The sequence below is a fragment of the Platalea leucorodia genome (assembly GCF_965183815.1).
Source record: "Platalea leucorodia genome assembly, chromosome: 1".
Classification (NCBI taxonomy): domain Eukaryota; kingdom Metazoa; phylum Chordata; class Aves; order Pelecaniformes; family Threskiornithidae; genus Platalea; species Platalea leucorodia.
The window spans coordinates 13089476-13113545 of NC_138823.1; the positions used below are offsets into that span (position 1 = coordinate 13089476).

General features: G+C 41.1%; 1 protein-coding gene across 1 annotated transcript in view; it reads right to left on the bottom strand.

Moving 5' to 3' along the window:
- The window catches only part of FER1L6 (fer-1 like family member 6), a gene marked incomplete at both ends in the record, with an annotated part of 80876 nt that overhangs the window by 3580 nt on the left and 53226 nt on the right, over positions 1 to 24070 (bottom strand). The window contains 16 exons of the mRNA XM_082315756.1: positions 767 to 867; positions 2129 to 2292; positions 2641 to 2882; positions 5292 to 5390; positions 8023 to 8111; positions 8687 to 8829; positions 11698 to 11858; positions 13076 to 13246; positions 15101 to 15228; positions 16268 to 16393; positions 17438 to 17569; positions 18671 to 18786; positions 20584 to 20623; positions 20756 to 20878; positions 22440 to 22624; positions 22819 to 23008. Of these exons, the coding sequence (XP_082171882.1) occupies positions 767 to 867; positions 2129 to 2292; positions 2641 to 2882; positions 5292 to 5390; positions 8023 to 8111; positions 8687 to 8829; positions 11698 to 11858; positions 13076 to 13246; positions 15101 to 15228; positions 16268 to 16393; positions 17438 to 17569; positions 18671 to 18786; positions 20584 to 20623; positions 20756 to 20878; positions 22440 to 22624; positions 22819 to 23008 (2210 nt within the window). The remainder of the gene's footprint in view (positions 1 to 766; positions 868 to 2128; positions 2293 to 2640; positions 2883 to 5291; positions 5391 to 8022; positions 8112 to 8686; positions 8830 to 11697; positions 11859 to 13075; positions 13247 to 15100; positions 15229 to 16267; positions 16394 to 17437; positions 17570 to 18670; positions 18787 to 20583; positions 20624 to 20755; positions 20879 to 22439; positions 22625 to 22818; positions 23009 to 24070) is intronic.

The following is a 24070-nucleotide window of genomic DNA, read 5'->3' on the forward strand; positions in this document are numbered from 1 at the left end:
GATATGCAGCAACTAAGACACCTTTAAATGTGTACAGGTAATTCTTAGAATCATAGAATCACAGAAACACAGAATCATTTAGGTTGGAAGAGACACTTAAGATCACTGAGTCCAACCGTAAACCTAACACTACCAAGTCCACCACTAAACCATGTCCCTAAAAGAGCCACATCTACAAGCCTTTTAAATACCTGAAGGGATGGTGACTGAACCACTTCCCTGGGCAGCCTGTTCCAATGCTTGACAACCCTTTCACTGAAGGAATTTTTCCTAATACCCAAAGTTCTTGTTTCTTAATACTAAGGCTCTGTCTCCTAATGGTCATATTAAAAAAACAACTAGACAGAGGAAATATTTCATACAGTCATTTCAAAGCACTTAAACATTAATGGCTTATAATTATCCTCTTAATATAATAAATATCATCCATCTATGCATAAGTTATGATGGTTTAAGAGGTTATCATGTGCCAGGTCAGCTATGGAATGAGCCCACATATGAACTATAGTTGAGGACAAATGGGCAGATTTATTTTGGCTTCCAGAGGAAGGCATTTCTGCTAGCCTGGAAGGTGCTGCCAACTATGAGTGCCAGCTGCCCCCCCGTCACGAGGGAACCCACTGATGCACAAGTTGCCAAATGGCTCGCTCAAAGTTACAGCAGGAAAAAGGAGAAAAGTCAGGAGAGGAGCAAGGAGACCTGCTCTTCCTTATCTCCTGCTGAACGCCCCTGCCCCAGCTTGTTTAACGAGTGTGCTCCTACTCACTTGGGTTTTTCCAAGGGCTCAGGCTCCTTTCGAGCTTTGCCTACTGGATTCTTCTCAGCTTCTTCTGCTGTGACTAAGTGAAACTCAGCTTCCACTTTGCCCTGGATCAGAGAGATGGTACGTAAGCATCCAATCCTGGGTTTTTATAATTAAATCACAGCAGGATTCAGCTTGTGGAGAAATTACAAAATGAGCTGAGGGTGAAGGAATTTGATTAAAGAAAATAAGAGGAAGTCTTTGCAGATAAAGAGAAAGCACAAAGGAAAACCCAAGCACCAAATTCCTGACTTATGCTCAAGGGCCATGAGGAAAGACAGGTAGTATGTTTTCTTCCAGGCTCATAAATATCTTTTCTGTAACTAACCACACTAATCCCAGAACTGGGCTGCACGGATGCCCAGGTTCGGATCCAAGATCCCAAAGTGATCTGTGCAGAGTTAACTATTGGGATTTACTTCATGCCTAGATACATGCACTCCACCTAAGAAACAGAGGAGCAGAGCTGTCTTTCACTTACACTGAGGATCCCTGTACTGCTGTAACAGTACAAAGAAGCCTTAAAGACAGGGAAAATGGAGAAGTTGTGTTAAACACTGAGAATTTCAGTGTAGCTCCAGATTATACACAGAAAGCACTACAACATTATGAAGAGAGGCTGCAGCAGAAAACTCTGAGATAAATAGCTAGGTACACACTGAGTAAGATTTACACCCTGCTGCAAGCCTTGTTATGCTAGAGGCTTCAGGTAAATGAAAATTTGTGGGACAGCATGTATGTTCTTCTTAGGATGATACTTCTAACATAACAAGTCTTGTAGAGTTTGGGGGAAGCTGTCATTATCCTTTGCATTCCTTTATACCAATTGTATCCTGCCACTAAACCAAAAAAATATTGGCTTAGTGAGCACACTTCAACAGGAAGAGAGAACTGTGCTCTTTCTACTTGAGCTGTGTCACTAGCAAGGACAATAATGGTAGACTCCAAAATCAGTTCCTTCACCCTGGTTGAAGTGAGAAATAAATAGAAAAGAAATAAATAAGCAAGTGAGATTCCTCCCAGGATTTCCTCAGCTGACATAAAGTTGGCTGGAAACACCTAATTTTCCACTCTACCCATCTGGTGTGCTGGGAGACGAACAGTGGAAGAAAGCAGGAAAGTAAAAGTACAAAGTGCTCTGGTTGCCTGGGATTATCTGAACCAAATCTATGGCGGACCACTGAAGCATTTGGAGGAGTCCTATGCATTGCCAGCGGTGGTGGTTCTTCAGATGCCACATGCAAAATTAGCATCTGTCTGTCTCAGGAGCTCAGCAGAGCATATCAGCCCCAGAGAAAAGCTGTTCATCTGTCATGAGCTGCCTACCGTGAGCTCCCCAGCTTTGACGAAAGGCCACCAGCCTCTGACTCGCTTCTGCTGAAATATGGAGATCTTTTTTTCGTCACTTGCTGCCACAACCATGCCTAGGTCACAGCTCTTGGCTGTCTTTGCTGCTCGAGGGAACCCATTCAGGTTCAGTTCAAGAGTTCCTGGAGGGAGAAGTAGTGTGACAACCTTCAGAGACCAGACAGATATGAACACACTCAAACAGCAACTTCCAGGTAAGATACATGGAGCAATGCAGCAGCTTGGGCCCAAGCTTCGTAGCCAGGGATCTCTCTGCACCACAAGCCATTCATTTGTATTGCCCTGACATCGTCTCATCTGAGTTCCTAATTATTCCCTCTCCAAGAAATGTGTAAGTAAGTTTGCAATGTGGTAGTTCAGAGAAAAACAAGCAAAAGTTGGATCTCAAACACCTCTTTGTACATACCACTATAAAATACAGGTCTGGCAAGTCCTCAGGTGAAGTTCAGACAGATTCATTGCATACTTACCCAAGAAATCATCTGAAGAGAGTCTTTCGAAGTCCCACACCTGCAGCACCAGTTCAGCAGGTATTTTGCGCTCTGTTTTTTCCAAGGAAAATATGTTTTCTCTTTTACTAACCACCATTTGTTTCTCTGCTGGGAGATAGCAGAACGGGAACACAAAGCGCCAGTTGAAGTTGCCCTCTCCTGTCAAGGAGTTGTAATGTACGTCTGTCTCCTGTTTGTCCTCTTCCAGGCCCTTTATCCACCTATGGCAAGAACATAGTGCAATACACTGCTGTCACGGGGGGAGCTGGAGTTGTGGTTGTCATTATTCAGTTACAGGCATGATAACTTACTAATTCCTCCCTAACCAGTACTAGGTAACACACCGTTCAGGACTGCAACACTCAGTGACAGCCCTGGCTTGGGGATCTCAGCTACCTCTGAGCCATGGCAGGGGCTGCAGCAGCGGCTAGTGATGATCAAAATTTGAGAGTGAGAATGTGATTTTTATTTAGATCAGACCCCAAAATACCAGTTGGCCATTTACTATTGGCCAAGACATCTGTCTTGTTTGGGACATGCAAAGACAGCATCATTCCTTTATCCACTACTAACCGCCCTGTATTCATGTTGTGCTACACTCATAAATTCTGTGTCAATGTCCCAAGACTGATTTAAGTGCTCAGTATTAGAGTCTAAACCCTTTGCAGTTGCAGTTTAGGAATATAAATATGCCATAAATAAATTAACCTGTCTCCTTGTTTTTTCTGGTGACTTCCTCTTGGTTTCTGCTACAGTGTGCACAACATCTGATATGCAATGCTATGTTACAAAAGGACAACACTTTCCTAAATATAATCTTCTTTTCTGAAGAGCACCATCAAGGTAATGATCCACCTAGGTATGTTTTAGTTCTGAAGATGATTTATCACAGCTTGAGTAAAGATTAGCATTTTTGCGCTGCATCCAGAGTGGCTTTTCCCCTGCAAGCCCCATTATTTCAAAAAGGAATTGGGAAAATCAGTAGCAATCCCAAGCACGGTACTGCCCCCAGTGCAAATCCATGCCTGGTGACAGATTCAGTGCCACACACAGTGTGTGAACATAATGAGATTTGTGTCTTCATCATTAAGGCACAGAAGCAAAAAGTTATCCACTCCTGGCTTTCCCTGTCAGACCGCTCTGGCATTGATAGTGATGTCCTCATGTTATCACACAGCTCAGCACAAAGGCTGGCTCCCTATTTATTTCCTCAATTTTGTGCTCTCAGAGCTACTCTGCTACTGCTCTGAGTACGTTGGTTTACTGCTAAGTTGGATATATCTGTGTGAACACCAGTGATTTCAGAGTAGCTCCTCTCAGGGAACTGCAAGGGAGGTTTGCTCAGCCAGTGTGGGCAATAACCACGCTTGCAGCATGCTGGGGGCCATATGGTTGTATTAGTGCATGCTTCACCGGGGCTAATATCACCTACTCCAGACGAGGGGTACCACTCCTGGTGCCCCACACAGCTTGGTCAGAGCCAACGCAAATTTCCCTGGTAAAATGCTTGTAGATATACCCTACACAGGCGTAAGAGCTGCTACCAGACTGCCCTGTCCTTACGCTTACTTTGGATTTCTTATTATGTTTGTGTGATTTTCAGAACCTGCAAAGTGGAAAACATCCTCCCTTCCCTGCTCCATCAGTCCCAGTGCTCCCTCCTCCAGCTCTTCGCATTTGGTCACTGGCAATACTGCAACAGCTTTTTCGGGAAATTCACTTTTCCATATGCCTAGTGCTCTACAAATTCAGATCTTTCCAGGACTTCATATTGACACAATTCATATTGGCATATTAATCTCACTCTCTAGTAGTGGAAACACGGCAAGAAATCTAAGACCGGTCTCACACCTGAGATTTACAATACCTCCTACAGCCACTTACGCCATAATTTCCCCCCACCCCTCTCTGGTACTTGTGTTCAGACCCTGCTCAGAAGCAGCAAGCGCAAAGCAGTACTGCAAAACAGGCAAGTAATTTTAGAAGTAACCTTCTATAATCTCAGGAAAGAGCTGGTTTGAGTGTCAAGCTCCCCTTTCACTCTCTTTTCATTTTATGTGATAGGGCTTACTGATTATACCAGTAACATCTGTGAAGCCATCACAGATGTTTTGGCTGCAGCAGGAAGGAGATGGAGAGCAGAAAGTGCCCACGTGATGTTCCCCTCAGCACGGCCATGGTCATTCACCCACACATGCTCCCCACATGAGGTTAGAGAATATTTCCAATAGAAATAGCCTGGCAAACATATGCTTTCTTGCTTCTGTTGTGGTCATAGTTACCTTTTCTCTGATTATATCAAACCTCTCTGCATCTGTGTAAACTCTTACAGTTCAAGTTCTGTAAGTGTTTGATCTCTGTTAGCTAAACTGTGGGCTTGGTTCTCTTCTTGTGCCATCTCTGCCTGAGTGCCACGACTACTGCCATTTTACAATTACTTGATTTTAAGAGGGGAAAAAAAAAAAAAAAGAAGCAGTATCCACTATAGATGAGTAATATGGGCAGGCATTTAGAGCAAAGTGCCAAGGTCACAGAAATAGCTTATCAGATATTCTCACAACACAATTTTTCCATCCGATTTTGAATGAAACACTACAGGTTCTTTTGAAGACAAGTCCTGAAGAACTTACCCTTTTACATAGATATCACTTGATTTTTGCCCCGTAAAGATATTTTCATCCTCTAGAATTACATCCTCGGTATTCCAGATTATTACCCTCAGTTCATAGCTGAAAAAGAAAAGAAAGTAGGCCTGTGTATACTCAAGCTCTGGTCAGACACTAATGTAAACCTCTATCAAACCATGCTTTTACAACATGATGTCCTGGTTTCAGCTGGGATAGAGTTAATTTTCTTCTTAGTAGCTGGTAGAGTGCTGTGTTTTGGATTTAGGATGAGAATAATGTTGATAACACACTGATGTTTTGGTTCTTGCTGAGCAGAGTTTACACCAGTCAAGGACTTTTTAGCTTCTTGTGCTCTGCCAGGTGCATAAGAAGCTGGGAGGGAGCATCGCTAGGACAGCTGACCCAGACTGGCCAAAGGGCTATTCCATACCGTATGACATCATGCTCAGTATATAAGCTGGGGGGAAGAAGAAGGAAGGGGGGGACGTTCGGAGTGATGGCGTTTGTCTTCCCAAGTAACTGTTACGCGTGATGGAGCCCTGCTTTCCTGGGGATGGCTGAACACCTGCCTGCCCCTGGGAAGCAGTGAATGAATTCCTTGCTTTGCTTTGCTTGTGTGCGCGGATTTTGCTTTACCTATTAAACTGTCTTTATCTCAACCCATGAGTTTTCTCACTTTTACTCTTCCGATTCTCTCCCCCATCTCACCGGGGGGGAGTGAGCGAGCGGCTGTGTGGTGCTTAGTTGCTGGCTGGGGTTAAACCATGACACATGAGAAATGCTGTGTTTGTGCAAAACTCTTAAAATAGCACAAGCCTCAGGCCTCTTCTGTTTACAAAAGTCTAGTGATAGAGTGGGGATGGTGGCTCCTCTCAGCCCTTGGAGTATGCTGGACAACAGCGGGGTCACAGTCAGCTTTGGAGGGGTGGAAAATTCCTTGCTTTTATGTGCCTGTTCCTTTTCAATTCTTTTCACAAAAATGCTGCAGTGAAACAAGGCAAAGTTGATCTGAACAACATCATCAGAGCAGTCTCCAAAACAGTGAGCAGCTTGCTAATAAAAACCAGAGCTCCCTGGGAGGTGCTTTTCGGAAGAAATGCCCAAAAACTTTGTATTTGGTACAATCCAGTGCATTAAAAGGGAAGAAAAGCACTGTTTAGAGATATTTGCATTTAAGCAACTGTAATCAGCTGTAGAAGCAACAGTAAAAGGAATTAAAACTTTCCTATCCTTTCCACTCCCTATATACAGACATTTATGGTGGCCATCCAAAGCTCTAGAAGCTTGAACTGAAATATAGGTGTTGCAGGTGACATAAAAAATTGATACTCAAAAATTTAGGTATGCTCTGTGTCATTGTATGACTGCAAAATAAAAAAAAAAAAAAAAAAAAAAAAAGACAAAAAACCCAAACGTGTCTGAGAACACCAACATATCACTTTTCAGATATGACATGTGGTGTCTTGGAAATAGCCTCAATCTCGGGTATGAAACAGTTTGCCCCAGAAGTTACCAGATACCCTACATCATGGAGCTCTGAAGGAGATGTCAACCATGAACACCAAGCCTCTGCACTAGCCAAAGAAACTTTCATCTGCAGTGCTCCGTCAGCTCCTTGTTCAGTCGAAGATCATCAATAAGAAATGTTTCACAAAGTGTCTGAAGTCTTATGGAGCCTGGAGTCTGTTTTGCTGCAGCAAACATGCATTTCTCAGCCAAATGTGTAACTCATGTTTGCATGTCTACTTTCTTTCTCATAATTAATGGTTTGACAATATTTTTCCCTGCTTTTGTAGGCTACAAAAACAGCAGCAACAATTTGGTTTTGTGGGCATGATTAGTTTTAAATCTTTTTGGATTGGAAAGTGCTTGTTGTTAAGGTCCTTTACAGAAAGGTCTGGTCTGAAGAAAGTAATTGTTACACAGGCTCTTATTTTTGTCAGATCTTGGCTTTTGTAAAAGGAAAGAAAAAGAAACAAGTTTTTATTACATTGTTTCTTGTTCAAACATAAATAATACAAGAATAGTATCTGGTGTTGCTTCAGACATAAAATTCTCAGGAAAGGCCTTGCTAAAATATCGGAATAAAGCAGATACAGGATGGGCTGAGAACTCTGTTGCTCATTTTTGTGTTTCATTTACAAACATTCAATTAGCTTGAAGAACTACGTGTAGTGTTGCATATAAAGCAGCATAAGCATCTGTGCGAAATTTGGGAGAAGGTTATTCCCAACATATCTCTTCTTTCTGTCGTTGCTTTATGTGTTTCTTGATCTTATCTTTGAATGAAGTGCTGGAAATCTAATAGGTGTAATACCATTGCATCAGATTAAAGATCTCAACCAGGGTCAAGTAAGTTATCTAGCTGAAAGAGGTAGTGAAACCAGAATTACTTCTTTCAGCTCAACAAGTGGATGATAACATCAGAATTATTAAGGGACTCTTGTCTCTAGCCACCTGCAATCTCTATATGAAAAAGGTATATCTTTCTAAAAGAGGTGTGTGATAGCCCTTAATGAAAAAATCACCAACAGTTCTTTGAGTTGTTTGATGGAGGAGACCAAACTAGATGCTCTCTTTTGACTTGAAGTCATGTGAACCTAAGAAATCTTTTCTCAGGATCACAGAAGACTGTTTGTGATACTTCTTTTTATAGTTCTTTCCAGACACTTAAGAAAGACTCAGTCTTTGAAGATTTATAGCACTGTGTTGGGAGGAAAGCATAGAGTATTACCCTTTGGGTTTTCTTGGTGAAATGTCCACTGGGGGTCCTGGCAGAGGCATCTCTTTAGGAAACATGTCGACCCACATCTGTACACGACCCTTGAAAACAAAGAGATAAACATCTCTGTAACCCTATTTTAGAGAGACTTTAAAAGGCTTTAAATGTAGTTCTGACATCCAAAACCACCACTTCCTCTGTAAGCACCAACTAGCTTACTACCCTGTAACTATGATTTCATCTATAAACTTACTATACAATATATTTTTTTCATACAAGTATTCTACCAGTCTCTCAGGAATTTGGTGAAGTTGGAACTGAGCTCGAACATTGGCAACTTCAAGGTCAAATCCATATAAAAATAGGATGTGATGAAAGGAAAAAAAAGAACCAAACCCAAATACAGGCAGAGTTCGTGTTAACTTAATAAACTAAAGCATTTAAAAGAATGAAAATACGCAGTCACACCTTGTGTAATTACTGTGCATTTAGGCAACTGGCTGTATACATATATGTGTGACAATTTCCAGGTTGATACTGTACAAAATCTCATATATGGTACAACACTGGGATGCTGTCTCTGTAAATTTGCAGGTACCAATAGAAACCACACTAACTGGAGGAAAGGAAAACTGCTCCTGGGTCTGCCATCACCACCATCTCTGAGCCGCTCTACCTGTTCCATGCCTGGCTTATCCTTGTGGTAGAGAGGCCGAGTCTCAATGTGCTCTGGGACCAGTTTGTATCCAGCTCCAGGGATTTCTTCCCAAGCATGTAAAACCTTTAAGGAGAGATGCTCATACGATTCAACTGGTTCCTCTGTAGGAAAAAGTAAAACAAAAAGAACAAAGAGAGCTTAATTATAATGTTGAACCACTTGGTAATATGTTCCATTAATTATTAAAGATGGTCATTAAAAAATCTGCTTGAGTTAAAAGGAAGGTTTTATGTATCCCAGCTAAGTAAAGAAGGGTCTTGAGATGCATTTAGTTCTTGTAAATTAGAGTACCCGCCAGGGTAACTAGAAGATTAGCACTTAGGCAGTAGTTCATAAAACACGGTGAACCATTTCACTATTACAACAGCAGTTTCTAACAGGAAGGTAGAAGAAACCTGTGAACTACTCTTTTTACAGAAAATTGCAAATGTGAGGCTTTTTTATGGTTCATGAAAGACAAGGAGACTTGGATTTTGATGGAGCTGACAGTAAATAGGCACTAGGAGTTGTATCAACACCTCATTTTGCCTTGTGATGGCAACAGCAAACACTCCCCTGGAGAACTGAATCACACTTCAAAGGAAGAGGGTTGCAGTCCATGGGAAATAACATGTCACCTCCTGACCAGCTCAGCTTGGCCACTGGAGGAAGGGAGATGCCAGAGAATGGCACCTCAAGGAAGGATATTGAAGGTAGGGTGTCTATTGGAAAGCAGAGAAAGCCGTTTGAGCTCTTGAGATTCTCTTTCCTCCCTTTTTGTGTGGGCTCCACACAAAAGGAACCCAGACTTTTGAGGAGGGATGTCTCCTAGATTAGGACAGGAGTACCCAATTGAGAAGAAAGTTAAGACTTCTTTCTGTCAGCAGTTATCGCTTTTCCTGCAGTGTTGCTATCTCTGAGTTGCCGGTAGGAGACAAAAAGGTTTGTTTGGGATTTAAACAGTAGGTATTAAACCCTTCCTAATGATTCAGAGAGGGAGGAAGGATGACCCCGTGGTTATGAGTCCTAGTTCCCTCTTGTAGACTGACGTGTTTCAGATGTGATGTGTTTCATCTAATTTTAGCCAGCTAAAACCAAGGTCTTTAGCCTGAGCTACTCACTCAGGCAGCCTCAATAGCAAGGACAGATTGTCCCATGATAACACATAGTCATCCTCTGAAGATGCTTACTTCTTCCCATTGGCTACAGGTAGTCCTAGACTATCTGGGAGTAGTGGTCAGGCAGTTGGACTAGATGATTGTTGTAGGTCCCTTCCAACTGAACTATTCTATTCTATTCTATTCTATTCTATTCTATTTCTATCCTCCTAGAGCAACGTTAAATTATTCTTTCCCTTGCAATTTAAAGCTGGATGTAAGGCCCACAAATGTAATTTTCTCTGCCTATAAAGTGGAAATGGTACTGCTCCCCCTTTTTGGTACTCCTGTATAGCTCAAATCTGTGGTCTTTGCTAGTTTTATAGACCCAAATGATGACCAGCACAGGAACCCAGCAGGAAATAAGGACCCAGATGTACTTGTCAGAACAGCAGTCTGGATAAGGATCATGCAGAAGACTGTATGCTGTAAACTATTTCTTTATAACATGTTGAAAAGCTTGTGTACATAAGTACTTTGTATTTTGCCATCTGGTTCTGTATTTCCTTGCTTTTGGTTTCCATCATCTTGTCTGATGTTGGTTTGTCTGAAGCTCATTTTAGTGAACCAGAATTTTGATCAAGAGATCCTGTTGCTGGCAGGCTCACTCAGTCGTCTGCTGGTGAAGAAAACAAACAGCAATATTGGAGTCATAAATCTCTCTCAAGCCAAGAAACCAAAAACGGATCAACTCTTCTCCCTTCAGCAGTGCTACCTGAGCAGCCTTCCAGTTGAGGTGTGAGCTATATTTTGTAGTTGCCAAGGGGAATTTGCTCAGAGATGAATAAACACAGATAAGGGAGTAGAGGTTTCCCTACACTGCCATAGCATCCACTACTGTCTCCAAGACCGGCTCCTTTTGTTCCCCCTTGAAAGCCTCCATCCTCACACTTCTTTTCCTTGCCCTAAGTATAAAACTGAATCATAGAAAGGTTTGGGTTGGAAGGGACCTTCAAAGATCATCTCATCCAACCCCCCTGCCATGGGTAGGGACATCTTTCACTGATAGCTCTGTCCCACTCCACCCCTATGTGATATGGACACTCAACTTCCTGGTAGCTCTGCCCTCTTTTTAATCTGGGAGCTCTGAAAGCAAGTTCTGTCCTGCCTTCTGGATTCATGGACCCCACAGATACCTGGATTTACACAGCGCTGTGTTAGTGCTTCAGAAGAGCAGTCAGAGTGTTAATAATCAAGAGGAGAAAAAAAAGCAACAGAGAGGAAAGCCAAGTAGGTAAGGTAGGACTGGCAGGTAACTGGCCTGGAACTTAAGTGTGGTCAAACAGAGGACTTGTCTGACCTTGAGTAACTCCACATCTGTATTTCCCTTCCCCCTTCTTCTCAATTCTTGGGTCTGTCTACACTACTGTTTTAGTTTAGACAGGGAATGAATTTTTGAAAAGACTCTCCCTGAGTTCCCATGCTTCGATTTGCTGTGTGGGAGGATCTCAGAGCATGCAAATTGGACTCCTTTCAGAAGAAACTAAGCCAGAAAACATGTTCCAAGACAGTCCCCTGCACTCCAGCCAATCCTGGGCATCCCATCCTTGGGATCAGGCAGGAGCTAGTCCAAAGTATCCCCAACACCTACCATGGGGATGTCAGGTCATGAGCAATACCTGTCTCACCCTGCAGATTCTCTGCAATTAAGCTACAGCAATAGCTAATATAGACACAGCATTCATCACCACAGCTATATGAGTATTTCAAAGCAGAGACAGGTTCCGGTAATCTGACTTTAGAGTGCATATCACAACAGGGCCCCAGATACAGCTTGGGCAGGATCTTGGTACTGCTACAATGCAGTTGAAGAATGATGAACTACTTCCTTACCGTTCTCATCTTCTGTGAAGACTGTTTGTCCCTTAAAGACTTTTGTTCCTACTTGTATCTCCCCTGGCCGCATGAAGGGTCCACTTATCCTGTAGTCCTTACACAGCTTAGTGAGGATCTCACTTGGTTTGGTTGCATCTCGCCATGCATTGTACCCTTCTCTGCAAGGAGGGAATAGAGACTGAAGAGAAACGGGTGAGGTTTTCCTTCAGCAAAGTGCACTGGCAAATCAGGACTTCCCACGTAGAGATTTGCTTCGTGTTCAGTGGCCCTGACATCTGCTCAGCCAAACTTTTCCTTTGAACTGTCCAGCACTACTTCTTACTTGAGACACCCACTCTGTCTGCTCAGGTCCTATGGCCAACCACTCTTTTCTCTTAAAACACAGGAGAAGTTGAGATAGCCTTACCCACAGCTTAGATAAAGTAGCCCAGGCATTGGCATGCTCCCCAAGAGGAAAAGGACCAAAGCTCGTTCCCCGTTCTACCTAAAGGATTCAAGTCTACATGTTCTACCTCCATTTAAGGAGAAGTGTTCTGCGGCTCCCACGGGCAGAGAAGCCGAGACTATCTGGGACCTGGAACAAGCACATAAAGAAATACCTCACACTGGAGAGTGAGCTGGCAAGGAAAGTCTTGGGGTTTGGTCTGTGCTCCTGGATTGCTTTTTTACATTGTCCACCCTTTATTTGTAGATAAAATAGAGAAACAATCATAGGAGAAGAACCCCAAACCCACATCTCCCAGGTCAGTGCTCCACCCCAGGGCCATTGAGTTATTTTAGTCTGACTTCCTCTGCATTAATTAATCTTTGCGCACAACGTCCTTGAGAGCGCAGCCATATGACAGGGACCAGGAGCTCAGCACCACCGCCCTGTGATTCACCTCTATTACAGAGGCCATGCCAGCAGCCCTGCTCTGCTCCCATTCCCCCCAGTGCCACACCAGTCCCAACGGCCTTGCTGCAATCACTCCAGTTGCAGCTGAATAATGGAGAACAGAGTAGAGCCCTGTCATAACTTCTCTGACAGATTTTTTTTCCATTTGCTCTTTATGCCTGTCCAAAGGCAGGTTATCCAGCAGGTATGTTATACATAGGCTGTTTACTACCTAAAATACTTGGTGAACAAACAGTGTTGTTAATTTTAAGATATCCACTTCCTACTGAGGCTGGCAGCTACCCAAAGCCACTGCTAAGCTCTTTGATGAATGTTAATTAAAATACCTCCTGTGACACTTTCGTGCCAGAGAAAGCATAATATTTAGCCACATCTGGAATTTCACCTTCAAGTGATCTGGAATTTCACCTTCAAGTGATCTGGAATTTCACCTTCAAATCATTCATTGTGTGCTCTGTTGCTGTCTGAAGATGTACTTACATTTCATATTGACTTTGTAACCCACAGGTAGCTCGATGCCTGCTGTAGAAACGATTTTCCAAATCAATTTTAGTCTCTCCAATGAGATCATCTGTTCCCACAAAGTCATGGTCGTAGATCAGGATTGTGAGCAAGGAATCCTTGGGGAATGTGGCTTGGATTTCAAATGATCTACAGCAAAAATTGAGACCTACGTGCAGTCAAATCAGTTTTGAAGCCTAAAAGACTAAGTTAATGAATACTGTGCAAACAACTTCTGGATGGTGGCTCTTCTAATAAGCAGTGGGGTTTTTTTGTTCTGTTTTTTGTTTCAGTGAAATATCTGAACATACTGGAAACACACAGTGCAAAAGCATTTTCTTTCTCCTGCTTCCCTACCACCCCCTGTACAGTTTTAAGATTGCTCCTGTCTACAGTAGACAGAGCAATTGGACAGAGCAATGGGTCAGCTGCAGTGATTTATCCTGAATCCAATAGAGGTGGAAGTATGGAAATTACGAGGCTAACAAAGTTCTATGTAAGAGTTCTGACATGCTTTTCAGAACCCTCAAAAGGGACATCTGAGTCTTTTCTGTTTTCTTTCAAAAGCTCCAGGTTAAATATTGAATATAGGAATCTATATACAAAATGATCAGGCAAAAGCTTTAGACAAGTCTCAAAAAAGCAAAGATCAGAACTCCCTTTTCACTCAGTGCATTTTTCAGGGACAGGAATCATTGTCGTTGAGATGTTTAGGGGAGCTGAAAATAGAAAAGTAATTTTTAAAAGGGATTTGACAAATTAGTGGAAGACAGGACATCCTCATCAGCACAGCACTGGCTCCAGATTTCTCCAAAGCACAGGCAAAACTAAGCTTTGTCTCCTGAAGGACGAGTTTTGTCCTTTTTCTCAAAGTGACCCAAGTCAATTTTGTAGCAACAGCAGAGCAGTTTTTGGAGGAGAGAGAGGTTTGGGAATGGTCTGGGATTGCTAGAAGTTGGTGGTGCCATGCTGACCAGGGCTTCCAGGATGATGAGAGGTGGTTATCATGACTGATGCTGCTGCTGCAAAGGAGTTGCTGGTCCAGTCACCCCAGTGTTGCCACTGGCAGCTGCAGCAAGCACTATCCAAATGAACAGCCCATTCCTAACCTTGTCTAAAACACACACAGTGGCAATTTCCCATTCTGTCTATATGCATCTATAATGGCTATGCTTTACAGTTTATCGTAATGATGGTTCAGTTGCAACCTCTACTAAGGAAGAGCTTAAATCACAGACACTGACATGGCATGCTACGGAGGGACCACTCTGGTCTTGTCTTTTCTCTTTACACTTTTTTCTTTAAGTATCTGCTTTTGCAGACAGGACTCTAGCCTAGGGGGCTTTCAGTCCAACGTAGCATAGATTCTCTGTCTTAATGTTCTTACAGAATAACTCCATCCCAATTCAAAACATTTTAACCTTCTTAAACCAGGGAAACTTACTGGCAAAAAATCACAGCTATTAGCATTTATATTAACAATATAAATAAGTATAAAGCATTGATAATACAAAGTTGATGTTTACTGACAGCTTGCCCCTGGCTCCCCCATTCTGAAGACTGTGTGGCTTCAAAAAACTAGGTTTTTTGATCCTAGTCCTAAAACTACGAGCTTTATTTGACACTCTGTTCAACCTGAAATAGCAACAAAGATTGTGAAATCACACCTTACTGTGCTGAAATTTATTTCACTTTAAAGTTAACAATTCCATTAATTTGCACAGACAAGATCATTTGTTGCCTCATTTCCTCTCATGCATCATTTTGCAAAACCTCTCACAGATTGCATTCCGTGATGTCTTTTGACTGCTATGAAAATGAAATAATTTGTAAGCATACAGGATGACACCAATTCTCAATCAACATTTTAACCAGTAGAATTACAAAACATCCGAACAGGCAGAAATCAGCATATAACAAACACTTTGTAATAGTAACAGCAACAGTGGTGGCAAGTGATAAAGCAGAAATCACCCCTGAATAAGAAAATAAGCCATCACTGACCTTCCAAATACTGGGTTTAGCTGCTTGGGGATGTAGTTTTCCCTGTCTTTAATTTCTGTGTTGCCCAGTCTCAGCACAATGTAGGGATCTGATTTGCCATCTGGATCAGCTGGGCTGAGGTTAAACGCCTGTTAGGAAGAAAGACTGCACCCTCAAGAAGCTTGCTTAAATGCAGCATGGTCATGACACAGGAATGTGGGGTTCCTACCCAGTCCTGGATGTTCTGGAAGTGCAGGGGCTTTACTTGCCTTGTGTAATATAAAATCTGGCATTTAGCTTTTCAGGCTACTGGGAAAAGATGATCTGGAGGAGAAGAGAGTTTGCAAAGGCGGAGCAGATGTAAGTGCTGTCCCACAATTAAGATGGAAAAAAGAGATGAGCAGGAGAGGCAACACTGAGGAAGAATCTGGCTGCACAAGTGCATGTAAGATTCAGGAAAGTTTTCCCAAAAATATCAGTCCAGATCCTTGAACAGTGCAAAACAACTCTTCAGACTGTACTTACAAGATGGCTTGGAAGTCTTTATATTCCAGAAATAAAGCAACCTCTTCTTATTCCTCTCTTCTGTTTTGTTTGCCATTGTCTCTTTGCATTCCATTCTTCCCCTCTTAGATCACCTGCAACTCTCTCATTTCTCTGAAATACCAGCTCCTTCTACCCCTTTCACTTCTCACATCGCGCTCCCTCATCATCTTGTCCTCTGTATTTCTACCTCTTTCTCCACCCCATAACTTATTCACAACACCTACCGCTTTGATTACATGCAATTCACAGCACTCAAAAATATGCTCCCATTTCCCCCTTACTAAGAAGGCTTTGTTTAAATGTCTGTCACTTTGAAATAACTCTACTGATTAAAACTGGCTGCATTTGCATAATGTGGTTGGAACAGGTTGTCCATACTATGTTAGTTGTGTCTCTAGCCCTTTCAGTCTGAACAAGTCAAGTCATTCTCCAGTCTTGTGATTTATCATGAGGAATATGTAACGTTTTCTACTCTGAACACCCATTTCCACAACATGAAACACTGTCTGAAATATGACAAAAAAAATTCTACGCCATGGACGAGGATTTTCAGAGGCTTCACCAAAAAGACATTGGAGGTAAACTGAGTTGAAGAGAAATGTCCAAGTTATTTCAAGGTTAAAAGAACATCTGTCTACTTACTGCCACAATATAAACCCTGATGAGGACTTTGACGGAGTGGTTTGGTGGTATCCCTTGCAGGATGCGGGGCTGCCCTCCGTCCAGCAAGCTGCCATCCTCAGGACTTGGGTATATGCAGAAGGAGCCCTGGTAATACACTGTCTTTTATCTCTCTCAAACACAGATCAAGTGCAATGCAAGAACAGTCCTTTGAATGCAAATAAAACATCGTTCATGCAGCCTGTGCTGCAGCACATACACATATATATATACACAACACATTTTGTCGTACCACTCAAAGGGAATAAAGGCGTCAGTGAACTAAACATCATCTTTTAAAATGTCTTTTCTCTATAACAATGTACTATCATCACATCTAGATGATTGCAAGAAGTACTTGCTCTTAGCTTTCTATTTTGTTATTTAAAGGACTAACACCTGCAGGTGTTCTAAATCTAGTTTTCTTAGTATTGATATCCTAAATATAATATTTTGCCCTTAACTCTATATTTGCAAATTGATAATTCCACTGAGTTAGTTTCACAACAGTGTGACTGGAATCCAACTCTACTTTTGCAGCCACTGTACAACTCATATAAATCAATATTGACTCATGCTGCTGAGTAGCTCATACTGCCTGAAAGCAACTAGCAAGTCATTTGAACAGAAATTTGTGCTGCAAACTAATTGAGGTATCAATGAGTTTAATCAGTTCCTCTAAACTACAAAGTGCTTGAAATCCTACTAACATTATTCATGCTTTGAACTACATTTTCAGATTGCCTAATTGCGCCCCGGATCAGGCTGTGCAATTGTTTTCAACTGGAGTAGCTGTAAGTGCCTCCATTTAAATTACTGAATATTACATATAAGGTGCTGTAACTGATAGTGCGGTAATAAAGTTGCATTAGCAGAGTCTGGACTACATAATATATCTCTTCTTCCCCTTCTGTGATTCAAAACTTTTTTGTAATTCCTTGTTTCAAAACAACAGTGAACACCTAGTGCTGGATGCTGCTTTTATCTATCAGATAATGGGAAAGGGAAAATATGACTCTAGATGCAATAAAAGAGATAACTATTTACAACAGACTGTCAATGTCTTTTTCTTTCATCTTTGGTATAGCTGAAATATGCATGAAAACATAAAGTCTATAAAGTATTACCCATTTAATCAACATTAAAGCTCACCTTAAATTTTCCTATTATTCTGTCTTCAGAGTCAGCATGAACTTCATCATTAGATTTCCCTCTTAAGAGCTGGAAAGTTTTCACCCAGTCCTCAAAGTTATTAAATTCACTCTCCAAGTCTCCTTCATAAATCTTTGAAAATAGGAGAATGCTTATTATTTGTGGTGCAGTGAATATATTTATAGCAACTTTTTTATTATGGGATGACTAGAAATCCATTTTGACTCAAAATACAGATTTTAATAAAACCAAGGTTTCGCAAAAATCCTTGAGGAAGGAAAGTTAATTCCTCACTTAAAACAGGAGCAGTTTTGTCTTTAAGCAAAGTCCTTCTCGACTACTGGAATAGCACGTTAATGCAGCAGGTAGAAGTGGCTCTAGAAGGGCCAGAATGAACATTTATAAGCACAGTGTGGATGTGCTGCTCTTTGCTTTGCTTTCCTCTCCGCAATGTGCCTTTGATGTACTGACCCATTCCATTATGTTAATATGTCAGAACATGAGAGCAAAGTGGACTCTAATGAAGTGCTGGGGGGACAGAGCTTTAGGATACGTAAAAAGGCCAAATCATTTTAAAAGGACGTTTTTTTCTTTCAACACTCTCCCCCTGTAATTTATGAAGTGTTATTCAGTTTGAAATAGAAGGGCCTAGACTAGTGCCATCTCTTAAAAAATGGAAACAGCGGTTTAAAATTCCCCATTATTCACCTATAATCTAATCCAAGCAGTCCTAATCTTGTAAAACTTCCTCATCTCTCCAGTCATTTTGCATAACACATATAGTTTTCTTTGAATTCCTTCTGTCGTTACCCAACCAAATCTAATGTGAGCTGAATATTACCTCCCCATCAGGGAAGATGCACTAGCAATTGCAGCCATGCTTTCTATACTCTTTTTTAAGTCATTCTTAATAGGTTGTAATATTTCCAACATGGAATTTGGAATTTCCAAATTCAGTGTTCTATAGGTGACCGACAAAACTGAATTTTCACTTAAGTCTCTCTGGGTGTGTCTAAACTGGTAAATTGAAGGTCTAAAGCCAAGCGAGCCACACCACCCTACAAGACCCTGGTTTCCTCTGCGCCCCATGTGCTGATGTGCATTGTCACTATTGTTTTGTGTGGTTTATTCATTTCAAAGTGTCTGAAATAAATGTAAGGAGGGTATTGTTAAACTCAGCTTTGGGGAGACAGTGAATAACAGCCTTACGCCTCAGCCTTACTTCTCTTTTACCTGTAGCGTTGCTAGGTTTGGAGTGTCTTTCTGTTTCCTTTTCAATGTCTTATCCTTCTTCTTTTTGTCTGGATCCTCTTCTATGATCAATGCAATGTGGTCAGAAGTCTGCTTATCTGCAGAGATTTCATGACATCATGTAGGTTTTCAGTGAGTAAAGCACATCACATGTTTCAGATAAGGATGCAAAATACATTTTGAAGATTCTCCCTCACTCCTTCTCTATTCATTCTTCTACTGCCAAGCATAGGGTCCTCTCTTTTCCCACCACTCCTTCCAAGCAGAGAGGTGGCATTTTATCCTCTCTGTGGCTAACAGTCTTCATGATGAGCTTGGTGGACCAAGTGTGATGGTGTCCTGTATCAGTCCTTCTCTGATGGCCATCTCCCAGAAAACCTTTTTCCTTCCTTTCTGGCTCCTCCCAGGTGCAAACTAACAGATCTTAACAGCTTTCACATAAAATTTAGGGCTTATTTAAAACTGGAAGCCATTATTTAGGTTGACTGGTACTTCAGATATCAGGTGATCCAAGTCCTTCTCTGTTCAAAGGCATCACAAAATAGAATGTATCTCACCTTGGGAAAGCTCAGCAGTATGAGAAATGGGAGGAAGTATCTGACTGGCCTCAAGCCAGACTCCAAACACTGAGAGGAGACTTCCCAACAAATAGAGGGTGACCCCTCAAAAATGGCACTGAGATGGTTCAGTTCTTTGGCTGAAATCTGGCTTTTGAGTTCAATTTACTTTCATTTTTTTGAGTAGTTCATGTGTGTTTGGTACTACTAAATATTCAGAAATATATATATATATATGTATATATTATATCAGTTCTGTCCTGTATGTATAAGGCTTATAATCATAGGTGAAAATATGTAACAAAAACTATCAGAAGATAATTTACAAGATCTGAAGTCATAGTCAAAACCAATATGCCACAATTGCCTGAAACGCATGTGGGTGGATGTCACAACGTCAAGTAAATTTCTAATTGTAAGTGAACATCACACCTTTGTAGAACATTTTCTATCTAAATATTTCCTCCATGTGAACAAGTGAGTTTCACTCAGAAACTGATCTCTGCCTCATCTCTCAGCAGCCCTGATGATCACTGAAACACTGTCAGCCACTATTTCCAGAATGACACCATCTGACATTTAGGTTGTGTCTTCCATCCAGAGCAATCTCAACACCTCCTTTAAAATAGAAATCACCTCAATCACTGGTGAAGTGCAGTCAGCTCTGGCATGGGAAGATGCTATAGTTTAATTCTGAATAGCAGCTCTGTGTAAACAGTAAACATTTGTTTTCTTTCCCAATCTGCTCAAGCAGCCACATTTGTCAAAAAAAAAAAAAAAAAAAAAAATAAATAAAAAAATTATAGAGTTCTGTTTGATTGTGGGATGACCTGTTAAGCCATGGAGCATACATGTATGGATACATATATACATGCACATACACCAAGCCTATTTCTGGCCAATTCTTTTAGGTTCTTGTGCAAAAATTTTTCCACTAGAACCTGAGCTATACACAAAGATTTTCAGCTATGGAAGTAACACACATGACTACGGAGTCTCCTAGCAGAAGCTGTTCCTACATCATTGATCCTGAATTGGATTCGGAATTGAGAGAAGCTTATTTTTCTGAACCTGTTACAAATACAATCTAAGATTAGGATAATCTCCACCGTCTATTGTTTAGGACTTTGACTTTACAAATCTTTGTGCAAGAGATTTGAATGACAGGAAACTCATGTTAACCCAACACTGCCTGTGAATTTTTAACCTACCCACCATCTGATCAGCTGTAGAGGAAAGAATCCTTTACACTGGCAGTACTCTGTTACCAGACATTAATTGTTGATGGTAAAGTATTAGTAGTACAAAATAATAGAAAAATGCAAATAATTTACTTACTGTCTTCAGGTTTTCCCTCACTGGAAAGAATTCCTTTTGCCTTTCAAAAGAAAAAGATGATGGACAAGCTCCTCATTATGAATGTAATACAGAAGAGGAATCATTCAGCAGTAAATCTACTTTTATAACATTAAACAATCCATGAGAGTTTTGGGCATGCTGGGTGACTTACCTTTTGTATTTTGAGCACAGAAGCATAGTATTTTGACCACCAGTCAATAACATTTTCAGCTGATTCTTCTGCAATTGTTCTTTTTCTCTTCTTTGTTGACCGTCGGCTTAATTTTTTCATATCCTACCAAAGCATGGGGAAAACACTGTTGAACTCTAGAACTGATTAAAACTAATCAGCTGACTCGTGACATCAAGCATGAACAGACGAAGAAAATTTCAACCTCCAAGAGCTAAATAAAATACAATATGAATTAGTGTCTCTGTCTTTCATTCCAAGACACTTCATCAAGATCATCATATTATTAAAGCTATCTCTACATTACCTACTGATGACCTCAAAACTTTGAACATTTGAGACATTGCCACAGGAGCAACCCAGGCAACAGGCTACATAGAGGAATAGATATCTACACAGAGAAATAGATAATGATGTTTTAAGGGATCTAAACATTCAGGTACAAATCAGTTTCTTCCACTTAAGTCTGCAAGTATTTTAAGAACTCCCATTTCTACTTTATTGCCTTTTGGAAGGAGAAAGAGTCCCAAGAGTTGCTGCAATTTGGCTGTTCTCTTCCCACAACAAAGCTGAAATCAGATCCTGAAGACCACCTGCTCATGTGGCAAATCTTGATAACTTCATTCTTGCCTAAAGATTGGCCCTTGTTAAAGAGAGTGTTTCATCCTACACCCTTGCAGAGAGTTGTCAGCTTGGCTGGGGAGGCTGGAGCAAAGATAGATAATTGGGAATGATAGATAGATAAGTGGGAATGATAATTAATATGACGCAGGTGGTTAAATTACAGGGGTCCCTCTAGACCTCTTTTCTTACTATACTTTGCTGTTGTACATTAAAATTGTTCTGTACCAGATGAAAGATCCAGACTGGCATGTACATCTAGGGAACAAGACATCCTTGCAGTTTCTTTGACCTCCTAATTATGAAGGATGCTGGAAACATCTGACCACTGAAGCATCAAAGGTTAAAGAAAGATGCTTTATGTAGCTGCAGAAACAGCTTCAGAAATGAAACTCAGTCCTGCATTTCTGCTTTTATTGTTGTTAATAAAAGAGTGGTTGTGATGGGAGAAGCTACAGAGAAAGGAGGAGCGTGTGCATCTGAACAAAAAATAATGTGCATAATCTAGAGCATATACTGTACTGTAAACACCATGCTGACCAGATTTGCTTTGTTTTCCTGTACTTTTTTATCTGCTTCTACCCACAGACTGACACCAGTTCTATACTTTGACTGTAAGATCTTTTGGAAACAGACTTACTGTTCCACATTTGTACTGCATCTAACACAAGGGGGCTTTCATCCCTCCCTAAACACCATGGATACAGAAACAGTCATTCACAGTGAGAGTTTTGCAATTAAGTAGATCATTCAAGGCCAGGTAGAGCAAAAATCCTAATACTCCAGTAGTACTTGCCCATGAGAAGACCGTCTAGCACAAAAGGAAAGAAAGGAAGTATATATTAATGGAAGTAATGAAATTATGTGGGGTCAAAGCCACATTGCTAACTAGTTCTCTCAAGGGCCAGCAAGATAGCATGGGTGTTAACATCAGTACCCAGAACCTCTAAGCCTGAGATAAGTAAGAGATTACCATTTTATAAGGAAGGGCTAAAGTCTGCAAGACTGCAACAGAAAGTTAGCTGGCAGCTTCAGCTATACCCACCTTCTGTTTTCTGTCTTTCCCTGGCTCAGAGGCAGAGCACTCTGGTTCAGAGGCAGGAACTGATGTGAGATTTGGGTCTGGCTCTACCACTCTACATTTACCTTGCTCCACCTCGGCGTAGATGAGATCAGCTAAAAATGGTTCTTCTTGGGATAACTCAGCAGGCTGGGATGACTCAGGTGAAGCTGAAATTGAAACTTTGCAAGTTAGGTAGGATTTTATCAGAAATGTTATCATCACATTTGGTGATCATCAAATGAGCATATTAATAAGGGTTTGAACCTCCGTTCAACACAATAAAGCGTATCTTCCAAGTCCTTGCCTAGTGTTAAACCTCTGAGTCGGTCCTTTGTCTTTTTATTTGGGGTCAGGATTGGACATTTACCTTTCTCAATTTCTACAATGTCTAGTCTGTTTGGTGTAGCTTGAGGACCCAGCTGGGTCTTACATAAGAATTGTTTAAGGCAATTGATGGTGTGCGTTCCAACAAGAGTACTCCTCCCGAAGGCTCTCCAGTCGACCACGCAGATGCTTAGTGGTGGATGCAAGAGTTCATTTTCAGGCAGCTCCTAGTGGAGGAGGACAGACAGCAGCATGAGAATTGCTAGAAAATATAGAACAGGTACAGAATATGTCGTGCAGAGCAATGAGGCTTTTACTCTTCCCTCCCTTCTCCTCCTCAGCTATTAATATACTCAAAATACAAAATGCATACAGCATAGGCAATATAGTTCTGTTCACAGTTTTCTGCAAAGTCTGGAGAAAGCCTTGTCCTTAAGAATACAGCATGGACCATATGGACTGTGCTACTGAGTTGAGTCCCATGCTGTCATATACAAGCATCTCTTGTTAGAATAAACTGAGAGAATCAGGAACACTCAGAATGAATGAATACTGTTTTCGAAGTTGTGAGTCTTTTAATGCCACTGCTGCTTTGTCGAAGGCTATTAACCCTCTCTGCCTCAGTTTGCCCAACCTTGAGATGTGGACACTGGGTGGTTACATGCTTTGTAGAATGAATTACAAGAGGGAAAACAGCTCTTTGAACATGTGACATACAATGGAAGCTAAAAATAATCTAGCAATTGTACTTCGGTATATGATATAATGTTTTGAGATCCTTTTGTCTTATAAATAAACTTCTCTCTCGATGCTAGCAACTAGAGCAAATCAGATTTTTTTTCTGATGCTGACCTTTGTCCACTGAAAGTACTAGCTCCTATGACCCAGCCAACAGGCGATAATTAAATTTCATAACAGCTAGTGTTACAATATGAAAAGGTCCAGAGCTCATGAGCCAGAAATTATCAATCCCCATAATAGCCCAGTAACACATAAAGGAAAATTAAAAGAATTGAAAGAAAATAAAGGAAACTGAGCACTACCCTGCAAAAAGGGAAAGGAGGAGGAAAAAAGATACAACTTCTCAGTAAAAATCTGATTGCAACATATTTCCTTGCCTTTCCGTATGCCTACTTGGGAAATAACATGAGGAACATCATCTTCTTTTACCATACATTTGTAGCAAAATTCTTTTAAAGCATCTTCAAATCAGTAGCTTTTGCATAAGAACTGGTGTCTCTTAGTATTTAATCAAGACACAGAGGAAATTATTTGACAAGGAAGGAAAT